Source organism: Sciurus vulgaris (genome assembly GCF_902686455.1).
Source record: "Sciurus vulgaris genome assembly, chromosome: 7".
Lineage (NCBI taxonomy): Eukaryota > Metazoa > Chordata > Mammalia > Rodentia > Sciuridae > Sciurus > Sciurus vulgaris.
Window position 1 is genome coordinate 155,753,661 of NC_136467.1, and position 24,713 is coordinate 155,778,373.

Sequence of the window (24,713 nt, forward strand, 5' to 3'; positions counted from 1 at the left end):
AGATTGCTATCTCACATATGTATAATGAATAGGAGATACTAGGAGTTTTTTTTTTTTTTAATGTTTCTCTTTTCACAAATTTCTACATGAATATTCAACACTCTTACACTCAGGGGAAAAACAAAAACAAAAACCTAAAAAACAAAGACCTAGTGTGGCAGCCAGGAGCTTGTCCATCCTTCCTTGACTGTTAAAGGTCCCTTCAGTTCTCTTTTCCCCAGTGTCATTCATTGTCATTGTTTTGTGAGATGAAACAGTGTCCAGCAGGGGTAAGTGGTGGAGAGATGTCTAGTGGCCGGCTGTTCCTCCTGTGAAAAGAAAGAAATTGACCGGTTCAGTGCTGTGCCTCAGACACCTGTTATTGTACTTGACTCTGAGAACAATGATGATTTGGCAACTGGCATTCACCAGATGCCTTCTCTGTGCCAGGCACAGTTTAAAGCACTTCCTGGACGCCAGTGCATTGGTCATTGCCACAGCCTTATGCGGTTACCTACTGTCACTCTTCCTCCTCAGAGGCGAGGACAGTAAGACACAGGGAGGCTGTCTGTGCAGCACAACTGTAGGATGTGGACCTCTGCAGGTTAGCACTCTAGTCTACACTTGAATGAAGAATGTGGCCAAGTCAGTGACCTGGAACTTCTATTTGATTGGAGACTTGAAGGATAGGAATTTTTCAGGTGAAATAGGAACTAGGGGTTTTCAAAAGAGACTTAGTGACATGAGCCAGGGGTGGGATGGTCTCAGTGGGTACATCAGCTTGGCCAGGTGCATGCAGAAAGCCCTCGAGTGAGGACAGTGGGAGTCCATGTGGGGGCTTCCACACGGGGAGCTGCAAAGAGTGTGCAGAAGCCTCCTTCTCTCAAGTGCTCATTCCTATGAGCAGCTGACAGAGGAAGTCACTCCCATGTCCCCCACTTCCATCTTCCTTTCAAATATGTGTAGTCAAAAGAAAAATATATACAATAGAAAGTACCCAAATAAATGCTTAGTGCTTCTTATAGTGTTATATAACATATTTTCCTTCTCCTCTTACGAGTAAATAAGGCACATCTCATTTTATGCTCTCCGGGTGTCCAAACCCAGCACAGCATAATGCATGCAGGGATTGCATAAGAGAAGCTCCCTGTAATTCCTGAGGGCTGACACAGTAGTCTGGCAGGGAGATGTAGGTTCTGTGACAAGTGTCCCACATTCATATAACCTGATTCTTGTAACTTGACTCATACTGTACCCAGGCCATCACTTCACTTTGGAAAGACAGAAACTTTTGTTACATCTCTTGCATATACTAATGAAAGGTAGCCAGTCACATTTAGATAGTTTTGAACAAAGATCTGGCTGGAAGCAGAGCCTGTGGTAGTGAGGGTGGACATGAGAGGAGCAGACCTCTCTCAGGCTGGTAAAGGGTACCACAACCCTCGGCGATCTCTCTTAATTCCAGGGATGAACTCTGATGTCACCATAGTGCATTTAATAGACAGTCTCACTTCCAGTCTTAACAAATACCACACAGGTTCTCCTAACACCTTAGAAAGGGCGCCTGATTTAAGGACTGTGCTGGGAGGGAAGCACAGCTCCCCCTCCCTGTGCTCACACCCCCTGACACACACCCTTCCAGTCCCACACCTTCAGGGGAGGCATGGAAATGGTCCTCTGAACAGTTCAGAGACAGAACCAAGAAGGCTTTATTCCTCCTCTTTTCTCATGGCTGGTTGAGCCCTTGGGCCTTCTTTATGCTCTCTTGCTAACATTGTGTTGCCTGAAGATGAACTGAATTGATACAGTAAGACACTGAGAACAGTGCCCGACACAGCAAGCACTACAACACTGTTAACTACTGGGGCCACTAGACATTTGCATTGATGTTAATAAGGGCATTATCAGACCTGTGACCTTGCCTGGCCCCCCTTTCCCTGTCTCACATTTCCCTTTCCCTGAAAGGCATCCCTTTCTTGCATCCTATGCAATCACCAGGTAACTATTGCTGCCTGTCTTCCCCAGCTGAGATGTAAGTCCAATAAGGGCAGCAACTCTGTCCTTTCCCAAGGAGACGGGCCTGGAGGTGACTCCTTAGCAGGTGAAGGATCGAGAGATCCAGACGTGGGTCCTTCAGGACAAGGGACAATTGGAAGAAGCCCCTTCTTGGATCATCCCAAGACTTGAGCTATACTCAGTCTGTGCTGGATGTCGTCACTGCCTCAGGAGAAGCCATTATGAGGCCTTTTAATAGAAACAAGGAAGAGGAAGAGGAAAGGGACAGAACAGGGAGGACAAAGAACTGGACATGATGACAGACTCTGCTTGCTCTTCCTCCACTACATTCTGCTTGTTTCTCTGCATGGGCCCACAGCCAATCTGAAGTCTGAATTTTCTTGTTTCCCTGGCAGGGAGGTGGGGTCGAGACTGAGTCTGGCCAAGCAAGATCGACAGGAATGACAGGTGCCACTCCTAGGCCCGGTCATGACAATCTCTCTCACAGAGGCATTTTCTTTCTTCCGTCTGCTGGCCTGATCCTTAGTCTCCAGCAGAGTCTCTGAGACCAAAGGATGCCCCAAGGGATGCAGTGGGAGAAGGCTGAGGGAGGAGCTACACCCTCACCACTGTGGGGCACCATATAATGGAATAATGCACTTCCATGGTGTTTAGCCACTAAGTTTCAAGGGTCTATTAAATACAACAGCAAGTATCGCTTACCTTGCTTTGATCTGTGGTTTATCTGTGGAAGCAAACTCAACATTGCCTTTTGCACTAGCACGGACACCTGGCACACCTAGACCCTAATGCCATATCTGCTCTCCTCTGTAATGATAAACAAATGCTATCCCCCTGCAAACCTCAAGCTCTGCAAAGCTTCTGGAATGTTAGCAGGCTCTGTTTAGACCCAGGCATCAGGTCTGTGCTCAGTACTTGTTCCCTTGGTTAAACAGTGGATTACCCCACCCTACAGTACTCACCCCCAACCCTGCTCCTTGTTGGATTTTCTTTTTTTTCCTCCATGACACTCACTTTCTAGTAGACCACATATTTGACTATGTTTTTCTGCCTTACTCCACTAGAGTCCTAGTTTCCTGAGGGCAGTGATTTTGACTTTGTTCACTGGCATATGCACACATGTCAAACAGTGCTTGAGAGATAATCATTGTTCAAAAATATTGAATAAATTAATTCCATTGTTTTTGTGCATCTGCTGTTTACCACGCTCAGGGACAGACCCTAAGGATATTGTGGTAATAAAATCAGAATTCACAAGTCTTGGCAATTAGGTGAAAATTGTGCAAAAGTTACACAGAGCAATGGGAGAGAGACGCTACCAGGGTAGGGAGGTGGTGGTCAGAGACACTCGCAGGGAAGGCAGCGGCCAAGCAGATGCCTGCAGAAAGGGAGAGAGAAAGCTCAAAAAAAGAAACCAGGAAAAGCTGATGTGTGCGTGCATATTTGGCTCCAGCATAGGGCATGACACAGGAGGAGCAGGAGAGGTCCCAGGGAAGGGGTAGGGGCAGAGCCTGCCAAGTCTTGTTTGTCTCAGGTGTTTGAGGAGGCTCCTGAAGGCAACAAAAGCTCTTTCAAGCCAGTAGCAGGACACCTCTGAGGACCCAGCTCACGGGTCAAGCAGGTGGGAGGTGCCTCACCCCTTCTCCTCACTTCCAGTTGACTGAAAGTCCCTCTGCCTTCAGGATCTACAGGGCCAAGTTCTGTCTCTGCCTCTCAAGAGTCTGGATTCCTGAGCACACTCTTCAAGCATGCTGCAAAGGCCTGGCCCTGCTGCTTTCTGGGCACAGGCATCTTTGAAATCCATCTGCGGCTAGAAAGTTTCCTCCATGCAGAATCTCAGACTCCGCATCATATCTGTACAATTATTAATTTTTTTACTTTATATATTTTTTAATTTCTAAAAATATATTTAATTCAGTGCACTAAATTCCAAATGTTTCTTTTAAAATCTAGTACCCAAGGCCCATTACCTCCATTGTTTAAGAATGTTTAACAATAGAACTGAAAATTTATTGAAAATTAAAATTTTCAGTATTTTCTATTTTGTTCTATTGCTGAGTTTGAGCATATAATAGATTTAAAAAAAACTTGAAAGAAAAATTAAGGCCAGGAATAAAGAAAGAAAGGTGATTAGAGGAGAAAGACATTATAAAGGTTTATGCTTACTGCTCTTGGACCCAATTCTTTAACTGTTGGAGAAACTGAATGGCCAGATGATTAGCCTAGGTAGGTTTGATGAGGTCAAGATTTTGCCCCAGGGTTGCCTCCCAGGTAGGATTATTTTCTCAAAATGAGATAAGTCTATCATCTCTGCTACTTTGTCCCTTTGAGCCAGCAGCAGGGAGATCTAACGCAAGGGCACTAACATCAATAGTGAGATAAAGTCAGATTTTTCTGTGGATTACTCTGCAAATAGCTCATTGGATGACAAGGCCACCCTGAGTGTTTAAACGATTCAGCCACGGTTCAATTTTCGTTCTTCCTATCTTCTGAGGTGAGAATTAGCAAGAAAGCACCTTTCTCCAGCACTTCCTTTTTAAAATTTATAATCAACCCACAGAACTTGAGGACATGCCAAGCTAAATAATTAATTCAAAGAATTTAGTCAAAGCTCAGAATGTCTTTCAGGAACGATCACACACAGACAGTTGTATACTCTGCCCAGCTTAATTTTATACCTGGTCATCCAGTATTATGCAAGATAAAGTTTGAGAAAAACTAATCTTAATGCCTTTTTAATTGAAGATTACTGGGATTGTTTGATAAAGTGGCAAATCTATACCCCCTTCCAAATCAGGAAGATTCAAGACGACTGTTGTTTTTATATGCTTAGAAATGTCTCAAGGGATAATTATATATACTCTGGGAAAATACACTTTCTTTTAAACCTATTGGGAAAACACAATGCAATCAGTTGACATTTTTGTAGCAAATAATTTGTAAAATTCTTCACATTCATGATAGACTAACTCTTACCAAGATCTCCAATCATAAACTGCCTCAGGTCAGTCCTTTTAGTAAAAAGATGGTTAAAAATAAAATTTGTAACAATTGCAGATACATAACTTTGTATGCAATAAAGATCTTTAATCTTTAGAATCTTCTGGAGGTAGATTACTACCTTCCTCTTTAGGACACAGATGAACACACTAAGCCAAAGAGAGATTAAATGACTTCCTTCTTCAAAGTCTCAGTGCTAACAAAGAATGGGCCGAGTCGAACTTGGAGATTCTATCTCCAGAGACTTTTACTTTTTTTAATCATGGAATAATGTTCTGTAGTCATTTTATTGGCATACCATTTCTGGAATAAGTGTTATTTTCATTTCATTTAATTCTCACCTGTCTTTTTAAGTAGGTAATTATAAGCGTCCTACAGTCTCAACATGGCTTTGTCAAACAATTAACTCAAGGACATTAGTTAATTATTAGAACACCTTTAGTTGTGTGCAAGTTATATCAAACACCAAGGCTGTTTTCAACCAGCAAAGTTAAAAAAAAAATTACATAATACAGGAGAGAAAAAAAACTGAAGACTGTCTAAAAATAGGATATTGTGCTAGGGCATTATTTTCAAGAGCTCATTGTGAATAGTCTGTTCTAGGATTGATCAAGAAGGACTTTTTTTTTTTTTTCCCATTATTGGGGATGGAACCCCAAGCTCTGTACTAGGCAAACACTATACACTGAGCTACACTACTACCCTCCAAGAAGGACTTTCAAAGCAATTTTTATAATCATTTAATTAGGTATTCTCTGAAAACTCTCACATTAAACTAATGATTTTAGCATTCCACTTTTCCTTATGGTGTGGAGAAAAAAAATGCTCATTGCTCAATGGCTCTTATGAAGATCCAGAAATAGTTTTGTTTTGTTGTTGTTGTATTTTGGTGTACAAGGTATTTTAACCGTTTTATTACTTTGAATTTAGGGTAGGTAAAAATAAAGGTATCAGAGAAAACTGACTATATTAGGATGCAAACACAAATAATGGGTATATAAAAAAAAAAAAGCTTGCAGTCTTTAGAGTGATGACATATATCAAATTGAATTTATTACACTACAAAACAGTACCAACTTTCTTAAAAATAAACAAACTAAAGTGTCATTATCTAGTATACGTATTTGTTTCTTCTGCAGCTATAGAACCTGGTTGCCCCTTCAACGAGCAGGCAATGGTGTTCACAGGTGCAGAACTGGACAGGCAGTCACCCAAACGACGCACCTGGTTCTCAGGGCCCACACACTACGTCACATAGCCAGCCTTTTACAAATCCAAAGTGACAAAGGCAAACATAATTCTTAATTCTCCGAAGACAACATTAGTTCTTAAACCTGCTGATCAATGGTAATATAAACTGTGTAAAAATAGCAGACTACATTGAGTAAACTTTTCAGCAAATTGTATTGTGTTCTCAAAGTCAGAAATTGTAAGGATGCAAAAATCAGGTATTAATTTATTCAATATTCATCTAAGTTCTTAAAGTTATCATAGAATGTAAATTCACCTTTTAAACTGACATAGTGAGTCCTTCTAATTTCTAACATTCTAAAAATCAATCCCCTTTAAAATGGACACTGTGATTTAATTTAGTCCAGCGCATGTTTTAGTTCAAAAATTATAAATAAAATATTTACTCATTTAACCAATAAACCTAGTGGGGAAAAATTAGTAAATTCACATTAATTACAGTAACAAAATAAACCCTAAGCTTCTGTGCACTATTAACTGAAGGTTATTTTTATATTATGCTGTTAAAAATAACCATCTTACACCAAATTAAGCTTGAGTTTATCCATAAGGTTAATTTTGATTAGAAATGATTTTCCCTATAAATATATATGCCAACTATTAAAATTTTCATTATTTAAAAGTTTTGCATTTTCTTATACCCTGTTTAACGAAGACCACTAATGAAACTGTTAAAACTGTTACAGTCTAAGAGGTAACACCTTTAAAACATCTTTTTGAAAAAACTGGGAATTCTTAAATTGATATGGCCTTGCTTATTACATCCCAAGTGTCAGAAAACTGCAGATATCATAGAGTGCTTAAGTAACATCGTAACTACAATCACATATTTTCTCTAAGATGCAAAAGTCTGTTCTTTGTACTAACTTACAAAAGATCCTCATGCTTAAGGGAAGGTGTAATTTCGCAACGCATAAAAGAACCTACCGTTCTGGAAAGGGTAGGCAGACCCAGTGGAACCCGCGTATGCCAACTCCATTCGCTTCTCCGTTCCCTCCCGCTCGCCCTAGTACTTGACTGCAGCGGCACTCGGGAGCTGGCCTGTCCTGAACTGCAATTCCTATCTAGACTGCCTGTGGCCACTATGTAGGTTTTGTTTCAAAGCTCAAAACGCCAGACCAATGGCGGCAGAGTGGAAGACTAGTATTCAGACAAAAGATTGGCTCGAGCCTACCAATCAGGTCTCGGTATACTGAAGTGTCAGGAGCAGTGTTTACTGCCTTAATCCCTACAAAGACAATGTGGACTCTTAAAACCACTTTGACCATTTCGATTTGAGCCAGATTGTTTAATCCCCAACGAAAGTTAGTGTGCTCCACAGCTCTTTTTGTGGGTAGGTGGGTGGCTCTTAAAAGAGCCTTTGGGGTTAGGTGTAAAAACGCTTACTTGGCAAGTTCACTTGGAGCTGGTGTACTTGGTGACGGCCTTGGTGCCCTCGGACACGGCGTGCTTGGCCAGCTCCCCGGGCAGCAGCAGGCGCACGGCCGTCTGGATCTCCCGCGACGTGATGGTCGAGCGCTTGTTGTAGTGCGCCAGGCGCGACGCCTCGCCCGCGATGCGCTCGAAGATGTCGTTGACGAACGAGTTCATGATGCCCATGGCCTTGGACGAGATGCCGGTGTCGGGGTGCACCTGCTTCAGCACCTTGTACACGTACACCGAGTAGCTCTCCTTGCGGCTGCGCTTGCGCTTCTTGCCGTCCTTCTTCTGCGCCTTGGTCACCGCCTTCTTGGAGCCCTTCTTCGGGGCGGGAGCGGACTTCGCTGGCTCAGGCATTTTAAAGCCTCAAAACAGCAGAAATATAATGAAAGTGTGAAGCAGATTTCTGCTATTTATAGGGCATTTATGCTAATGAGGGATGCAGAGCAAGTCTTACCTAATTGGAAGACAAACGGCAGGGCTGTCATCCAGGGGCAGAACTATGCAAATGAGGTATGGAAATACAGTTTTTCTATTGGTTTCTTAAATCATGCTTATTCTAGCCAATCAGAGAGTCGGATTTACTAGCCAGGAAATGGCTATAAAAGCAGGCCTGTCCTACATACTTCCTGGCTCTATTTGTTTTTGTCAGAACCTAGTTTCGTTGTGTTGGTGTCTTGAGTGTGCTGACTTGCGATGTCTGGTCGTGGTAAACAGGGCGGCAAGGCGCGCGCCAAAGCGAAATCTCGTTCTTCTCGCGCCGGGCTGCAGTTCCCGGTGGGCCGGGTGCACCGCCTGCTGCGCAAGGGCAACTACGCCGAGCGGGTCGGGGCCGGCGCGCCGGTCTACCTGGCGGCGGTGCTGGAGTACCTGACGGCCGAGATCCTGGAGCTGGCGGGCAATGCGGCCCGCGACAACAAGAAGACGCGCATCATCCCGCGCCACTTGCAGCTGGCCATCCGCAACGACGAGGAGCTCAACAAGCTGCTGGGCCGCGTGACCATCGCGCAGGGCGGTGTCCTGCCCAACATCCAGGCGTGCTGCTGCCCAAGAAGACCGAGAGCCACCACAAGGCCAAGGGCAAGTGATCTGACTGACATCTGAGCTTCCGGAAACGTTATCAAACCCAAAGGCTCTTTTCAGAGCCCCCCCACTTTTTCAAAGAAAGAGCTGATAACTAGTTGTACTCTAGCGTAACTCAAAACTTATTCTTGCCTTTGGTTTGGGAGGGAAAGCAAAAACTGGTCACAGGTAGAAAACAAAATTATTTAACAAAAACGTTTGTACGTACTTAGAGGCATTTTATCTCACCACACTATTTATAAGATGTTGTGACTGACAAATTGAACCTAACAGCTTAAGTGGAGAAATAGGTGGTCTGCAAGCTTCCTATTCCCTTAACTACTTGAAGGGACTTGAAGCCATACTTAAGCAGAACCACAACATCTCCCTCCTGTCATATAAATTGTGTGTATTATACCAATAGTTTTGTGCTCCTAAGCTAAAACAGCCTGATAGGCAACTAAGTGCTTTTAGTAACTATTTTAAGAAGCTCTCGAATTCCCAGTATGTGTAACGGAGCTACTCTCCCCACAAGAACCGCTGTTCGGTCCTGCTTTCCTAGGTTATGGGGCTCAAGTTTGCGGGAGGATGATAATTTTGCTTTGAATGGGAGTGCGTGGGCACGGAAGCCCAGCAGGGCCAAGGCTTGCCCAGGCCTGGGCTCCAGGACTAGCCAAGCATAGGAGCAATATATTCAAGGCTCCTGGAGCTCCGATGAAGCATTTCGAGAATGGGTCCCTTTTCCGTTAAAGTCCAATGTGTAGTGGAATTTATTATTATGTTTCATCCAAGCATAAGCTTGTTCCTGCAGCTGTGCCTTCTACTTTCCAGATTCCAGATACTGACTTGAATGCTGGAGACTGGTGTTATCCTCTCCTTATCTCCCTCGTTTCTTCCCCAAAGCTGCTCTCAAAGAAAAAAAAAAGTACAGTATCCCAGAGCTTGGTGAAGGCCAGGTGGTGGAAATCAAGTGGACACCTTAGTGGCCACATGATGTTAAATTTTCTGAGGCATTTTGAAAGTTATGGAAACTAATGGGCTGCCAGGCTGAGAACCATCAGACTTGGAGCAGGTCTGGCCTCAGAGTGCTCCTGGCCTAGATCTGCAGGGAGGTCCACATTCTTTCAGTCTGGCATTTACTGTGTATTGGACAACTTGCATCCTTAGTTTAGAATAACTTGATATGAGCCTTGGGACTATATTCATTTACTAGCCATTTGGACTTAAATCCACCTCCCACACTACTTAGGTGTATGACCTTGGTCTAGGTGCTTAACCCCTTTGGCCTCCACCTCTTCCCTGTCTATGCTCACCTTGCTGTGGAAGGAGTGGCTCAGCAATGAAATCAGCTTGCGCTAGTCAGGAGAGTTGGCTCTTGGGCATTTGCTGTGTGCCAGCCACGTCTGTGCGCTCTACCTTAAATCCCAAGGTCTGGACTTCTAATGATTCTCGTCAAAAAAATGGAGACTGAAAAATCAACACACAATGGATGAACTGTACTCACATACTACAAAGTCCTTGATGGCATCTTAAACTCTGTGAAGAGCTTACAGGTGGAGGAGAGATTAACTTCCCCTGAATTTACAGGAAGAGACAGATAAATCTTCACAATGTGTTCACATGAAAACACCATTTAAAAAAAAAAAAAAAAAGCCAGTGCCTTTTTTGATTTAGAGTGTGGTAAGTGAAACAAGGGTACCTGGTTTGGCAGAGATGGTTTCCAAGGGATACACAGAGCTTACTAAGTCAGTTTGTGTTGAGTAGGGCAAGGAGATAGAATCTGAAATGGAAATTTGATTGAAATATGTATTCTTTCCTGTGGGCTCCAATAACAACACTTTGTATTGGATTACTTAATACTGAGTGATACATTGTGAACTTTGTTAAACTTGATGGTCTCTTCTTCAACAAGACTTCCAGTAAGGTCAAGGGCCCCATCCTGTTAATTTGTAGCTAGTCACCACAGAATCTGGAATGAATAGACACTTGGTACATGGGCACCGAGTGAAGGTTGAGCTGCCTGACTCAGTGACTGTGCTGCAGCCAGGAAGCACTTTGTTCTGGAGGGTCAGTTAATTACCAGGGTAGACATTAAGTACACACCAGATGGACACTGTCACTAGCATCTTCTCTCACCAGGAGAATGTCCCTCCCTTCTAATAATCCAGTTTGCATTGGGAGGTTGTTTTAGGAGCTTAAGAGAAACACAGAAGGGACCAGCGGTCCACCTCTCACCTAAGAGATACAGCCAAGAGCCTCCTCCAAGTAAATGATGTCCGTCATAGCTCTGTCCTACCTCTGTCTCCAGCACACCTCCTTTAGCTCTGCGCTGCCATTATTTATATCTAAAAACCCTAGTTACTCCAGGGAAATTCTGTACTGGAAAATAAATCCTCCTTAGCTCAGCCCTTGAGCAGGTATCTATCATGCCTCAAGGGTTCTGGGAAATACTGTTTAAATTGGGGGCAAGTTGAAGAGATTGCTACACCCAGGCTACTCATTTGCTAAAGGCACTGGACACCAGCAACAAATTTATCCCAGGGTGTTACTGAGAAGTGAGTCTGGGTAGAATTATTATTTGGTTATTTAATGTACCCTGAACAACGTAGTTTGGTTAAACTCAATATCAGCAATTATTACATTCCCCTTTACATATCCAAATTCTCCTTTTCTTTACTTCATCTGTCTGTTTTTTTCTGTTGTTGTTGCTGTTGTTATCCTGTATCATTTGGATTCTTTTTTGCAAGCATGATGAATTTTAGAGCCAGTTGTAAAACACTTTGACGTACTTAAGATTTAGGTTACTTTCTAAAGGTTTGTCAACTGTTGATTCTAAATTATAATCATAAATTGATATATTACTGGTAAATATAATGCATATGTATTAGAAGATATTTAGAAATTTAAGTGAGATCCTTCTTATGCACACTGAAATAAGAATAAGGGTAGCCATAAGAGTCTAGCCTCTTATTCTTAATGCCAATTATCTAAATATTATACAAGCCAAAAAGATTAACATAAAGAAGTTTACTAAAAAACATCCATAACCTATATTTATACCTAGAAAAATTTGTTAATAAACAAAAACATATATTTTTTGAAAAAGAATAAGTACAATCATCACACCTTCCAGAGACACTGGAATGTGTCATGTAACTCCAAAATAAAGTGGATTGTCAGGCAGGGAATTCATTAGTCTATCACACTGAAACCGTATCAGACCTTCAGTGACTTCTTTGTTTCAGTTGTAGTTTGGACAGTTTGAGGGAAGCCACGTTTTTAGGATGTAGAACTCACACACACTGCTTACACTTAAGGCTCCATCTGAAAGCAGCAGGTACGCTAAGCTCCAGACTTGGGAATATGGCGACTGGCTGCCAGCATTGCTTAAACTTGCAACATGCCCTTGACAGTCTCAGTCTGCTAAGGCTGCCACAACAAAATGATGCGGACTGCACAGCTTAAGCAACAGGTTTGTATTCTTATAGCTGTAGAGTAAGGAAGCCTATGTCCAATGCTGCCAGGACGGGCATTTGGCGAGACTCTCCCTGGCTCACAGAGAGCTACCTTCGCCCTGTGTTCTCACAGCCTTTCCTCAGACGTGAGTAGAGTGCTGTCGAGTTTCAATAAGGGCTCAGTCCTATGGGTTTAGGGTCCATCCTTAGGATATTCTTTAACTTTCATTACCTACTAAAACCGTGTGTTCACATAGCAGTCAAACTGGGGTTTAGGGCTTCAACATAAGAATTGGGGGAAGGGGTAACAATTGAGTCCGTAACATTTCTCTTCTGGCCCAATAAAATTTATGTCCCTCCTACCATGCGAAATACATTCATTCCATCCCAACAGCACCTCCCCACTCCTTAATTCATCACAGCATCGATTCTGAAGCCTGGAGTGTAACATTTATCATAATGTACAGCTGAGAATCAAGGTAGGGTTTGTCCTAAGTCAAAGTTCCTCTCCAGCCATGAGCCTGGGAAACCAGTTCTGTGCTTCTAAAACACAATTATGGGACAGGCATAATATGGACATTCATCCTAAAAGGAAGGAAAGAAGAGAGAGAGAAAAGAAGGGAGGAAGGGAAGCTGGGAGGGAGGAAGGGAGGAAGTAAAGAAAGAAGGGAGGGGTGATAGGTCTTCGGTGAGTCCATGACCGGGCAGGGCAATATCTGTCAGATCTTATGTCTCTCCACTTTGGATTGACGCCCTCTCTCCCAGGGGCTGGCCCTCACAACTTTGCGGACTCCCTTGAGGAGGTGGAGCCATCCTTGCCTGCGCCCCATGCTCTCGCGCCACACTGGTGCCATGGTGGTTGTGGCAGCTCCCATCACCTCTGGGTCCCCTGGCGCCTTTCTTTCCTTTCCTGGAAGGATGGTCCATGCTTAAGGCCCCGTGGTCTTGCCTGTAGAATTCAGGAGGTCTGAGCACCTCGCTTACTTCCCATTTCCTGTGTTTAGTGTCTCTCCTGGTGTCCTCCCTTCTCTCTTTTGTGTTCTGCTGAGATGGCTGATTTAGTTCTTGAGGGGCACCCTTGACACTTTATCAAATCCTACTCAACACTCCTCTTTAAGAAAAGCTTTCTACCAGATAGACACACTGACAGACTCCCAAGCCTCCTAGTTCTGGTTCCTTTTTGCTTAACAATTCCTGCTTCGATTTCTCTCTTTCCTCTAGCACCTTACTGTAAGGAGTAAGGAGGATCCAAACTCTACCTTCTGAACTTTGCTTAAAAATCTTCTCTGCTAAATATCCTGTTCTGTGGCTGGTAAGTTCTACCTTCCCCCAAACACTCGAACATAGTTCAGGCAACTTCTGTGCCATTTTATAACAAGGACCACCTTTCTTCCAGTTTCTAATAACATATCCCTCGTTTCCATCTCAGACGTTACCAGAATGGAATTGAACATCCATATTTGAGCCAACATTTTGCTCATGATTATTTATGTATTTTCTGAGAAAATAGAAGCGTTTCTCTACCTCTCCTCTTTTCTTTCTGAGGCTCTACCAGGATTCCTGTTAGCATTTGTATTATTACTGCGAGTCCATTCACAGCAAATAGCTATTTCTAGCATGAACCTCAAAACTCTCTCAGCCTTTACCTATCACCAGATCTGAAGTCATATATAAATTTTTAGGTATTTGTTGCAGCAGGACCCCACCTCTTGGGACCCAAATCTATCAGTCAGTTTCGGCTGCGACAAAGTACCACAGCCTGAGCAGTTTAAACAACAGAAATTAATTTTCCCACTATTCCGAAGAAGAGGTTCGAGATCAAGTCCCAGAATGGTCAGCTTCCAGTGAGGTGCTCTTCCTGGCTCATAAGTTATCCCCCGACTCTGGCCAGTTGAGCACGTACATTCTTTCCTGTTTCTTTGATAGCCAGAGCTGAAACTACAGAGCTTTGACTATGTGCCACGGCAAATGTCATTGCATTAAATATTTATCTCAAAATAATCCATATGTTACATGCTCTAAATTTTAGAAACTTGGAGCCTGGTTCAGATTCCTATTTTGTGTGTCCTTGATGGTTTCCATCATTGCAGTTTCGAGGATCATCTCTATAATAAACCTCCAACTTCCCATCGCTGACCCTGACCTCTTCCCTGAAAAGTAAAGTACATCTCCAGATCCTTCCTTGACATCTTCACTACGAATGTCAAGAGGCCTCTGAACCCTGATCCTGAGCAAGGGGTAACACCATGCTCCCTCAGAACGCCTGCTCCTGTCCTCCCAACTCAGTAACTGATACTACCACAAGTCCACTTATTCACGTTAGTATTCCAGGAGTGAAACTGCTTGCTGCCTTTCCTTCATCTCCACAAATCCAGACTGCTAGTCATGTCGCCCACACCTCAATCCAGTGTGCAAGAACTCGTCACACTTCTTTTCTTTGCTCTTTCCCAGGCCACACCACTTCTATCAAGACCCAGGGGTTTCCATACAGGATGCCCAGGGTTCTTTGCACCCCTCCCAGATGCCCTGGATGCCAGCCACTTCAGATGCTCCTCTGGTGTGGTAATTTTCCAGGCAGTTGTTTCTCTGCAAGGACCCTGCTCTTTCCCTTAGTGGTTAAATTAAATAAAATATTTTTTTAAAAAGTTCTGAGGTCTTTTAGCTCCAATTTTTGGAATTTGAGCAGAATTTCTTCTGTGCCTAAATTGAACATAAGGGCTGAGGTAAGCCAACAAAGGACACAGAGCCAGCCTAGACAAGAGTCGGGGACATATTTGGAAGGGGTTGGGAAAGAGGCAGAGGAAAAGGGGGAAGCAGGTAGAGCCAAAGGAGGAGTCTCCACAGGGTAGTAGAATCTTAGGAGCAAGGGGTGGTTGGGGTAAGAGGAGAATTTCAGTATGATCATGAATTATGTGGAGGGAGGCACCTGGGCCAGGGTGAGGTGGCACCGTGTCATGGATCTGGGGACTGAGAGGAGTCAGGGAGGGGCCCGGTAAGAGGAGACCTAAAGTGTACAGCAATTTGTTATCAATTTTAAATGAGTAGATGAAGAGAGAAAAAAAATTCCCTAGAAAAGTTTCAAACCTGTTCGTTGCTAGAAATTCACCCTTGGTTTCTACCACTTGTGGCAAAGGAAGACAAAGGCAGGAGTAAAGTCCACTGAAAAGCATCTTTGGTTGAAATTGAGATTATTCGTCCTTGAGGATGCTACTGAAATCTCTGTGCGTTCAGAGTTATCCTCCTCTGTGAGCTCTCATAATACACCCAACTCCCATTCACAGATAGGATAATGCATTCTCCAGAAGATGGTGAGAATCTTAAGTCACTCTCCTGTGCAAATTAACCAGCATGATTTTTGGTCTAGAACTGCAAATTGTATTCTACTTCCCATTTCTTCCTTCAATAAAGAGTAAGATTTGGACAATAGGAGACTTGAGGGGTTGGTCCATGACCCACACTTCCTCTGGTAGCTATGCGTGGGGTTTGTGCTCTCAGAGATGATCTCTCTGTGTTGCCACTACCCATGTTGGAGAACTCCTATCTGAAGAAAGGAGTTCCTACCTTGATTTCAGGGTCATTTTCCCTCCAAATTCTCTTCACTACCGTAGCCCTATCAGTCAACGACAATACTGAGATGAAGGCCCTTGCACATGTGAAAAATCAGCTCTTTCTAAAATACCATATCAGGGACCACAGCATTCAGCAGTGGGGCCTCTGGAAGACACTGGAATGTTCCAAAGAGAGAGTTGGTACAGAGTGTGACGCTCTTTGGGAGGAAATCCATAGTGTTACTCTGGGACATGGAGCAACACAGCCAGCAGCCTGGTGAGTAGGAAAATGAGCCTTGAATGTGGGTGGGGACAAGACCCCAGGAGGCTGAGGGCCTCTATCCTCCCCCACCCCAGTTTCTCAGAAGCATATCAAAGTCTCAGGACACATCTGAGTCAGCCCTTCTGCCAGAGTTTCTCTAAAGGAGGGGCAGGGAGGGGAGTAGTTCCTCTCTGCCCCAGTGCCATGTGGGGAGGAGAAAGAGGAAGTGAAGCTCCTCAGCCTGAAGCAGTGCTCCTTTTGGGCTTTGGGGCAGGGCCTCACATTTTGCAGATGGCTCTGGGCTGTGACATCCAGGAGAATGGTAATTTCAAGACTTCTGGAAATACAGTTACGAGGAGCAGGACTACCTCACATTCCAGCCAGCATCGCTCTGCTGGAATGCTGATGACCCTGAGCCCAAAGCATGGTGCAGTTTGTCTTTATCAATGGTGACTGTAAGCACTATTTTCAGAAGTACCCCAGACCCGGGAAGAAACTTCTGGTGCAATCAAGGTAACCGTCCTCTAGTGGAATCGGTTAGACTAGCTTCAGCCCGAGACCCTCCATGCCTCTGCCCCCATCTTTTGGTGAGAGAAGCCAGTGCCCATCAGAACTTCACCAGGTTCAGTGTCTGGGCCTGTGGTCCATTGTGACTGGGTCTTGGTTCTGTCAGAGCAGGGATTGACCTGAGGGTATGGGGGAAGGAGACAAGAAAGGGAGGAGCAGTCCCTGACCAAAATCACAAGAAATTACAACAGGAACCTCGGTGATATTTAATTCATGGTCTCAACACCGACTCCCTGGAATGGAATTTGTGTTTCAGTTTGAACGGGGCATCTACTTCCTGACTGGGAATTTCACATGAGAAACCAAAGTACCTATAAGGGATCCCACGGAAACCACGCCGGACATGGGAAATCACATAAGGGAGTTTATTAAGCAAACAGAGTGTCTCCCTGAAGGGTAAGAGAGAAAATGAGAGGAAAAGAAAGGGAACGAGAAAGGGTGCGCGCTAGAGAGAGTGGAAAAGCGAGGAGGAGAAAGAAAAGAAAGCAAGTGAGTAGGAGAGAAAAGCAAGAGAGAAGATGGCGGTGAAGCTATCTTTAAGAATCCCGCTGGGCTAACAGGGGACCAATAACGGAGAAGGATACTTGCAAGCTGACGGATGAACCAATAGCTAGCTAGGATGTTCACAGACTGACAGTAGTTGGGAGGCGGGGAAAATGGCTGCTCCGGAAAGGGCGGGGGAGAGCAGCTTTCAGACTGACAAGCTAGGTTGTGATGCAACAGAAAGGGCAGGGAGCAGCTTTGCAATACAGCACCCTGTCTCCCACTAATGAGGAAGAGTCAGAACCTGGGAAAGTACAATTTAAATGAAGGATCCCTTCACCTGAGGCAGGCTGTGCCTCTCACTCTGCACTAGATTCTGAGTTAAGTTCTCCTGTCAGGGGCCAGGACACAGGATCTCATGCATGGTGGTTGTGTTTCTCCCAGCTCCTTCCTGAGTATTCCTGAAGCTCGCTCTCCTCATCTTGCACATCCGTCCTTCAGACATGTTTTAACACCTGTGGACAGGACTGCAGGATGTGCTCCAAGTGTTACCAGAGCATCCTCTCGCAGGTGACAGGCCACAGGAATGCAGAATCTGAGTGGAGGTCACACAACCACGCCTCACAGTGAGGCAGCTGTAGGAAGGTAGAGTTAAGTTCCTCCCAGGGACCTGGACTTGGAGAGGCTGAGTGGACTGAGTGGCGCTTAGGGGATTAATGGCCCACAATTATACACACCATCAGTTGGATTGTAGGTGAATCAGTCCTAAGTAGTTATGGCTTCAGAAATTACTTTCTGACCTAAAATCTCTGATCATTATGGACAGTCAGCAGGAGAGCTGACCCAAAGTTACTCCTGGGGAGGCTGGCAGCCTCATAGCTATGTCTCTTAACCCTGGGCATGTGCAGATTTACGCTAATAAGTGATAAAGTAAATCAAACCCACTATGTTAATATTTCGTGTTAAAAAAGAACAGGTACATATTTCATATTTTAGGTATTTCAGATAATTAAAAGACTGACTAATATAAGATTATAGTTGAGAAATAAATTATCCTTGTGATTTTTTTTGCTATATTACTGAGTTGATAAGCACTTTTAGAACATTTAAGAATATTTAAGATTCATTATATGAAGGATGAACTTATGTTGGGACTAATGACACGTTAACTAACTCAGGCTGACTCCTTACTCCCCGGTGAGTGAGCAAGATCAAGGCCTCAAAGGCGGTTTCAAAAGTTAATGACGATAAATTGGACCACCCTCAGGGATTGGTTAACAGTTCCACGAATGTGATCAGCTCGTGCTTGCCATATAGTCCTATGGGACTCTCGCCTGCGTGAACCCCTCCATGCCTTGCTGACCTTTAAGCTGATTGGTTCCCGCCTAGCCCCCCACCCTACATAAAAGCTGTGTGACTTCCTCAATAAATGAGTTCCTGCTGTGACTGGTCTCCCTGCCATGTCTGATTGTCCTCCGCCCAGAGGGCTGGGAGCAGGCGGTCAGTCGGCCCTACCTATCCTGGTCTGACCTTGTTGGGGAGTGTCCCCTTCCCTTGCCTGGTCGAGAAGAGTAAGGGGGCTTAAGACCCCGACAAACTTAGACTTTTGAAAGGTACTGAAGCACTTGGAGTGGTTTTGTTAATTGAATACATAGATACTTTAGAAACCTATCAAATTTACAGTCACAAATGAAAAGTCTTAAAAATTTTATTACATTGCAAAATCCCCATCAAAAATGATTTAAATATTTGGGAGATTAATAAATGCAATAATGAACTTTGCAAATTGAAAGTTTAAAGAAGAGCATTTAATTTAGTTTTGTCAAATAATCAGCAGAATGTTACATTTTTAAAGTACCAAAGGAGATTCTGTATGGAAAAGGACATAAAAATGCACATTAATAACATTGACCACACGTTGGTGGTGAGTTGGGGTGAGTAGCCTTACCTCCAGGCCTGGCGACCTGCTGAAGCATCTGGCACGTGTGTCACCTACTGCTGCTATGACACCAGCACCCCCCCTTGAATCCAGCGGGAGTCCATCTTAGACCTGTGTTGCCCCACAAGCTGCTGACATAATGAGTTAAAGTTAAGTAAAACTTAGCATGATTTTCCTCTGACACGCTAGTCACTTCCCACATGCGCAGTAGCCACGGTGGCAGGTAGCAATGGTTCTGAAAAGTGTTGGAAGACGTCCATCAACTCAGAGTTCTGTCAGACAGCAGTGTTTGGGGGTATTTTTCAGCTCTGGTCACATTATCACATTCCTTTAAAGTTCTCAAAAATAATTTACTTCGTTTGAATTTTGCTCACAGAAATTTCAGCAAATCCTCCCTCTGGAAGGGCAAACACTGTGCTGTTTAAGACTCCAGGATTCATCCTTTTTCATATCTCACTCACCTAGAGCTACCTTGACAAGACATCATACACTCGGGGGCTTAGAAAAGGAAAATGATTTCCTCACAGCTCTGGAAGCTGGGCAGCCTAAGTCAAGTTCTGACCAGCTGGCCTCCTCGTGAGGGCTGTCTTCTGGCTTCTCAGGCAGTGGCCTCTTCCTGTGGGCTCACATGGTGATGCCTTCATGCACAAGGGGGTGAGAGGAAGAAAAGAAGAGGGCTCTCTCCTGCCTCTTTGTGAATCGGCACTCATCCCATCCCAAGCCCTCCATCCTCAAAACTCCTCCTGTCCCAATCACTTCCCCAAGGCCTTATCTCCAAACACCATTACATCGGGTTAGGGTTTTCGTCTATGTGTGGGGTACATATGATTCAAAACATAGCATCTACAGGATTAATTTTCTGGAGTTGCAGTTACAAAGTACCTCCAACTGAGAGGTTAAATATCAGATGGTTATCATCTCACAAGTCCAGAGACCAGAAATCTGAAATCGAGATGTCCTCAGGTTTGATTCCTTCTGAAGTCTGTGAGGGAAGATTTATTTAGGGCCCTCTCCCAGCTTCTGGTAGCCTTGGCTTGAAAGGGTCTTCTCCCTGTGTCTTCTCATGTTTTCCCTCAGTACCAGTCGGTGTCTGTGTTGAAAATCTCCCTGTGCGTAAGGCTGCTAGTCAGGTTGGATTAGAGCCTACCCTAAGGAACATCCTAACTTGACCATCTGCAAAGAGCCTACTTCCCAATGAGGTCACAGTCACAGGTACGACGAGTAAGGTCTTACACAACATTTGGGGAGAAACACTTCAACCCATACCACCTACCCATCCATGAGGCTTTCCAGGAGGACTGACGCCGAGTCGCTAGATGAGGGCCCAGGACCGGCCTGCAGGTGGTTTCTGGGTCTCATGAACTGAAGTAACATCTCCAAGGTGGGAGGGAGGCCCTGGGAAGGGGAGAGCTCAGGACTCACCCTTCTTTCACTCTGCTCTGAGTACCCCTCCACATCAGTGACCGCCATCTGAGTGCCCACTGGGAAACAGCACTGCCGTGCCAAGCCCTGTGCTCCTTCCCCTGGGCTACCATGCTGAGCTCACCCTGCAGGCAACCACAGTGGGTGTCCCTTAGTGGAAATGGAACCTGCCAGTGCTGGGTGGATAGGACTGTCCCTAGGGGAGAAGAAGCTATGACCTCCTGCCACACTGAGCATGGAGTCCTGAGCGAGATCCTCATCATCAAGTGGGTCAAGAATCTGGGTTGCCAAGGTTGGTGGTCTAGGGTGGGTCTCGGGCAGGGGTTAGGATGAAGACCTGGGGTCCAACATGCTGGTGAGGTGGGGACAGGATTAGACCAGAGAATAATCTGCAGTCTCTTGGTTTAGACTCCCTTTGGGGAGGAAGTACTCAGACCTGGCCACTTCCTGTATTCAGAAAGTAGGGTATAGAAGGTCTTTAATTCTCCAGGCCCGCCCACCTGTTGCCTCCAGGAACACCATCCGCAGAGAAAAAGAGAAAGAGAGAGAGGGAAGAGTGTTTTACATACTCCTGTCTTTCACTTCACCCACCCTCACAGGAAGCCTTCCTAATGAGCTAAATGGATGTTTTTGGTTAAAGTGTCCTTCTGAAAGTATATGGTATACATGAATTTTCACTTACTGAATTGATGTTTTGTGGACTCTCCTCAGTGACTGGGTGGACATGGACTCCACTGCTTACCACTCCCTGCAGTGCGACTGCTCATTTTGCCTCTCCATTCATAGTAAGCACGCCACTCTTCCGACTCCTTCTCATGGCAAGTGGGGGAGGGTAGTGAGTGCAGAGGATGTCCCTCCCTTATTATTATTTGTCCTGTTATGATTCAGCTATGAAATGTCCCCCCAAAGCTCGTGTGTTAGAAACATGATCCATAACATAACAACATTCAAAGTTGAAAAGATTGGATTAAGAGACCTGTAGCCTCATCAGTGAATTAATCCATTTGATGGACGGAATATTTGAATGGACTACTAGGAATGGATAATGTGGTAATTGTAGGCAGGCTGGTCATGGCAGAAGGAAGTAGGTCGCTGAGGGTGTGCTCTTGGGGATTGATTAGATCTTGTCCCTGGCTCCTCACGTTCTCTCTCTGCTTCCCTGCCCCTGTGAGCTGACAGCTTTCCTCCACCACCACATTCTGCCTCAACTCAGGCCCAGAACAATGGAGTCAGTCAACCATGTACTAAACCTCTGAAATCATCAGCTCCCCCAAAACTATCCACTAAATTGTTCTTCTCATGTATTTTGGACACAGTAATAAAAAGTTAACAGGTCATTAGGTAATTCACTATGCCTGGTGGTTATTTCTAACAGAATTTTAACACATAATTCATGAACAGGATATCTGGTTTATACTCATTATTATTGTTAATAACTTTACACACACTCATTAATTTACTTGAAGTAGGACTTTAAATATTTTGTTTAAATAAGTGTTGAACATGAGCTGTATTTCCCCCTCACAAGGTGGGAAAAAAGGTTAGGCTAAAGGTGCCCCAAGAGCTTGACACCAACATAACGCACAAATATTTACACCAACAAGACAGACAGTTATTATAGTATTACTAGGGAAACTAGTCATTAACTAAGACAGTCAGAATTCAGACCCCTTAACAATAAGTGTTGGCAAGATGTGGGGGAAAATGTACACTCATACATTGCTGGTGGGACTGCAAGTTGATGCATCCACCCTGGAAAGCAGTATGAGATTCCTCAGAAAACCTGGAATGGAAGCACCATTTGACCCAGTTATCCCACTCCTCAGTTTATACCCAAAGGACTTAGAATTAGCATCCTACAGTGATGCAGTCACATCAATGCTTAGAGCAGCTCAATTCACAATAGCCAAACTATGGAACCAACCTAGATGCCCTTCAATAGATGAATGGATAAAGAAAATGTGGTACATATACTCAATGGAATATTACTCAGCTTTAAAGAAGAATGAAATTATGGCATTTGCCAGTAAATGGATGGAACTACTAGAGAATATTATGCTAAGTGAAATAAGCCAACCCCAAAAAACTAAAGGCCTCATGTTCTCTTTGATCTGTTGGATGCTAACTCACAATAAGTGGGGTGAGGAGGGATAGAAGTTCCCTGGATTAAACAAAGGGGAATTAAGGGAAGGTAGAGGGGATGGGAATAGGAAAGACAGCAGAGTGAACTGAACATCACTTCCCTATATTCATATATGAATTCAAGACCAGTGTACTCCACATCATGTACAATCACAAGAATGGGAAGTTAAACTCTATGTATGTATGCAGTGTCAAAATACATTTCTACTGTCATGAATAACTAAAAGAACAAATTTAAAAAAATTTTTAAAGAATTCAGACTCTTTAGGAAAAGATTTCTGTAGGACATGAGAGTTTGCTGAAGTCATCTTGCAAGATTCCTTTGTGAAAAACATCTTCAAAGACCGTTTTGTGATACAGAAGACTAGTGTGCCTTTCTGCAGTTTGAGGGAAAGAAGGAACACCGTATCATGCTGACATTTCCTTTGCTAGTTGTGTAAAGGAGTTCCACTGATGAGTTCTGAGAGTTCACCACTGAGGTGGCAGGGGAAGCAGCCCTGTAGGAAGGCTCAGAACTTCTATGAAAAGGAGTGTGTCTAGTGTGAAGCTTAATCTGGAGGTCAACTTGAGAGGACTGTGAGAGGCCTAAGATTAAGAGGCTTCTGGGCGTGTCAGTGAGGGTGTTTCCAGAGATGACCACCAAGTGGGACAGCAAACCAAGGTAGGGGGGACCTACCCTGAATGTGGGCAGTCCCAGTCCCCAAGCTGGGGGTCTGACGGGAACGAAGAAGAAGGAGGACGTCAGTGCAGAGGCAAGCACCCCTTCCTGAACTAGTGCTGCAGTTGCTGTTGTGACCATCTGAGGACTCTGGACTCCAGCTCCTTCTTTCTTCCAACGTGGACTCAGACCAGTGATTCCTAGGCCTTCAGCCTCGGGCTGGGGCTGCCTCATGGGTCCCTCTTGTTCTAAGGTTCCAGCTTCTTGGACCAAGTAGCTCCTGGTTCTTCTAGCTCTCCAGCCTGCAGATGGCCATTGTGAGACCGTCCAGCTTCTGACTGTGTGAGCCACTCTAAGAAATTCCCCCTTCCACAATCATACATATAACATATACATGTAAGGAGATGCATAAAGATATAACACCTACACACACATAAGTACAACTGGGGACTTTCGATTGCATCTGATCTTATTCCTCTGCATCTTTTGGCACTAATAAACATTCCATGGCTTCCAGAACATGACTGGTAATTCCTTTTTTTGTTTATATGCTAACTTTTGAATCCCCTTCCTGAATGCTCAGTCTCGGTATTGGCCAGTATTTCAGTTCTGGTTATTTCCCATTGTCACAGAAGTGGAAGAAGATGAGGAAGAGGAAGAGGGAGAGGGAGGAGGAGGAACAGAAAGAAGAAAGAAGAAGAGGGAGGAGAAGGAGAAAAGGGAGGGAGAAATGCATTTGTTTCTTATAGTCTTCAAACATACACAGGAAAATGACAAGCAGGTCCAAAATTCATGTGGAAATTCGACAGGCCCAAAACAGCTAAAACAATCTTGAAAAAGAACAAATTTATAAAGATCACATTTCTTCTTTTTTAATTTGTTTTTTTTTTTGTAATTGTAGATGGATCCAACCCAGTGCCTCACACAAGTGCTCTGCCACTACAGCCCAGCCCAATATCACACTTCTTGATTTCAACATAGTATAAAGTTACAGTAACCTGGACAGTGTAGTCCTGACAGGAAGATAGGAAAATAGTTCAAACGAATAGAATCAATGATCCAGAAGTAAATCCTCACATTTAAAGTCAATTGATCTTTTATCCCTGGTGTTTTTTGTTTGTTTGTTTGTTGTTGTTGTTTTGATACTGGATATTGAACCTAAGGGGTACTTTACCGCAAAGTCACATCCCCAGACCTGTTTAGAATTTTTATTTTGAAACAGGTCTTGCTAAATTACTGAGGCTGGGCCTTGAACTTGTAATCCTCAGCCTCCACAGTGACTGGGATTACAGTAAAATCCACTGGTTTTTGACAAGGATGTCAAAAAATAATTGGATGAAGAAGAAAGAGCTGTCTTCTCAACAAGGGTGTGGGGGACAACTGACTCCAGGCATGAAGAAGAATGCAGTTGTACTCCAGCTGTCCATCAGAGATGGAGAACCAGGAAAGCCAGTGTGAGATCGAGTCTGAAGCCTGAGGAAGGCGGGGGAGTCCCCTGGTAGAAGTCCTG

General features: G+C 44.2%; 2 protein-coding genes and 1 pseudogene across 4 annotated transcripts in view; 1 reads left to right on the forward strand and 2 right to left on the reverse strand.

Moving 5' to 3' along the window:
* Window positions 1-16: 16 nt before the first annotated feature.
* Window positions 17-24,713, reverse strand: part of LOC306666569 (histone H2B type 1-C/E/F/G/I) — a 50,634-nt gene continuing 25,937 nt past the window's right edge. The window contains exon 3 of the transcript XR_013765332.1: window positions 17-134. The gene's annotated coding sequence lies outside the window, so the exon portion shown is untranslated. The remainder of the gene's footprint in view (window positions 135-24,713) is intronic.
* LOC306666570 (histone H2B type 1-C/E/F/G/I) lies at window positions 222-8,061 on the reverse strand. Of its 2 annotated transcripts, none has more exons than XR_013765333.1 (2): window positions 7,174-8,060; window positions 222-308 (listed from the first exon to the last, which is right to left on the reverse strand). XR_013765333.1 is itself a non-coding variant. In XM_079148734.1 (2 exons), the coding sequence occupies exon 1, from the start codon at window positions 8,020-8,022 to the stop codon at window positions 7,642-7,644; it is 381 nt and encodes a 126-aa protein (XP_079004860.1). In that variant the 5' UTR covers window positions 8,023-8,061; the 3' UTR covers window positions 222-308; window positions 7,633-7,641. The 2 variants fall into 2 exon arrangements, 1 of the variants encoding a protein (XP_079004860.1); XM_079148734.1 differs by having other exon boundaries at window positions 7,633-8,061.
* LOC306666567 (histone H2A type 1-C-like) lies at window positions 8,281-8,768 on the forward strand (annotated as a pseudogene). Its single transcript has one exon. The product of its transcript is annotated as a histone H2A type 1-C-like (transcript).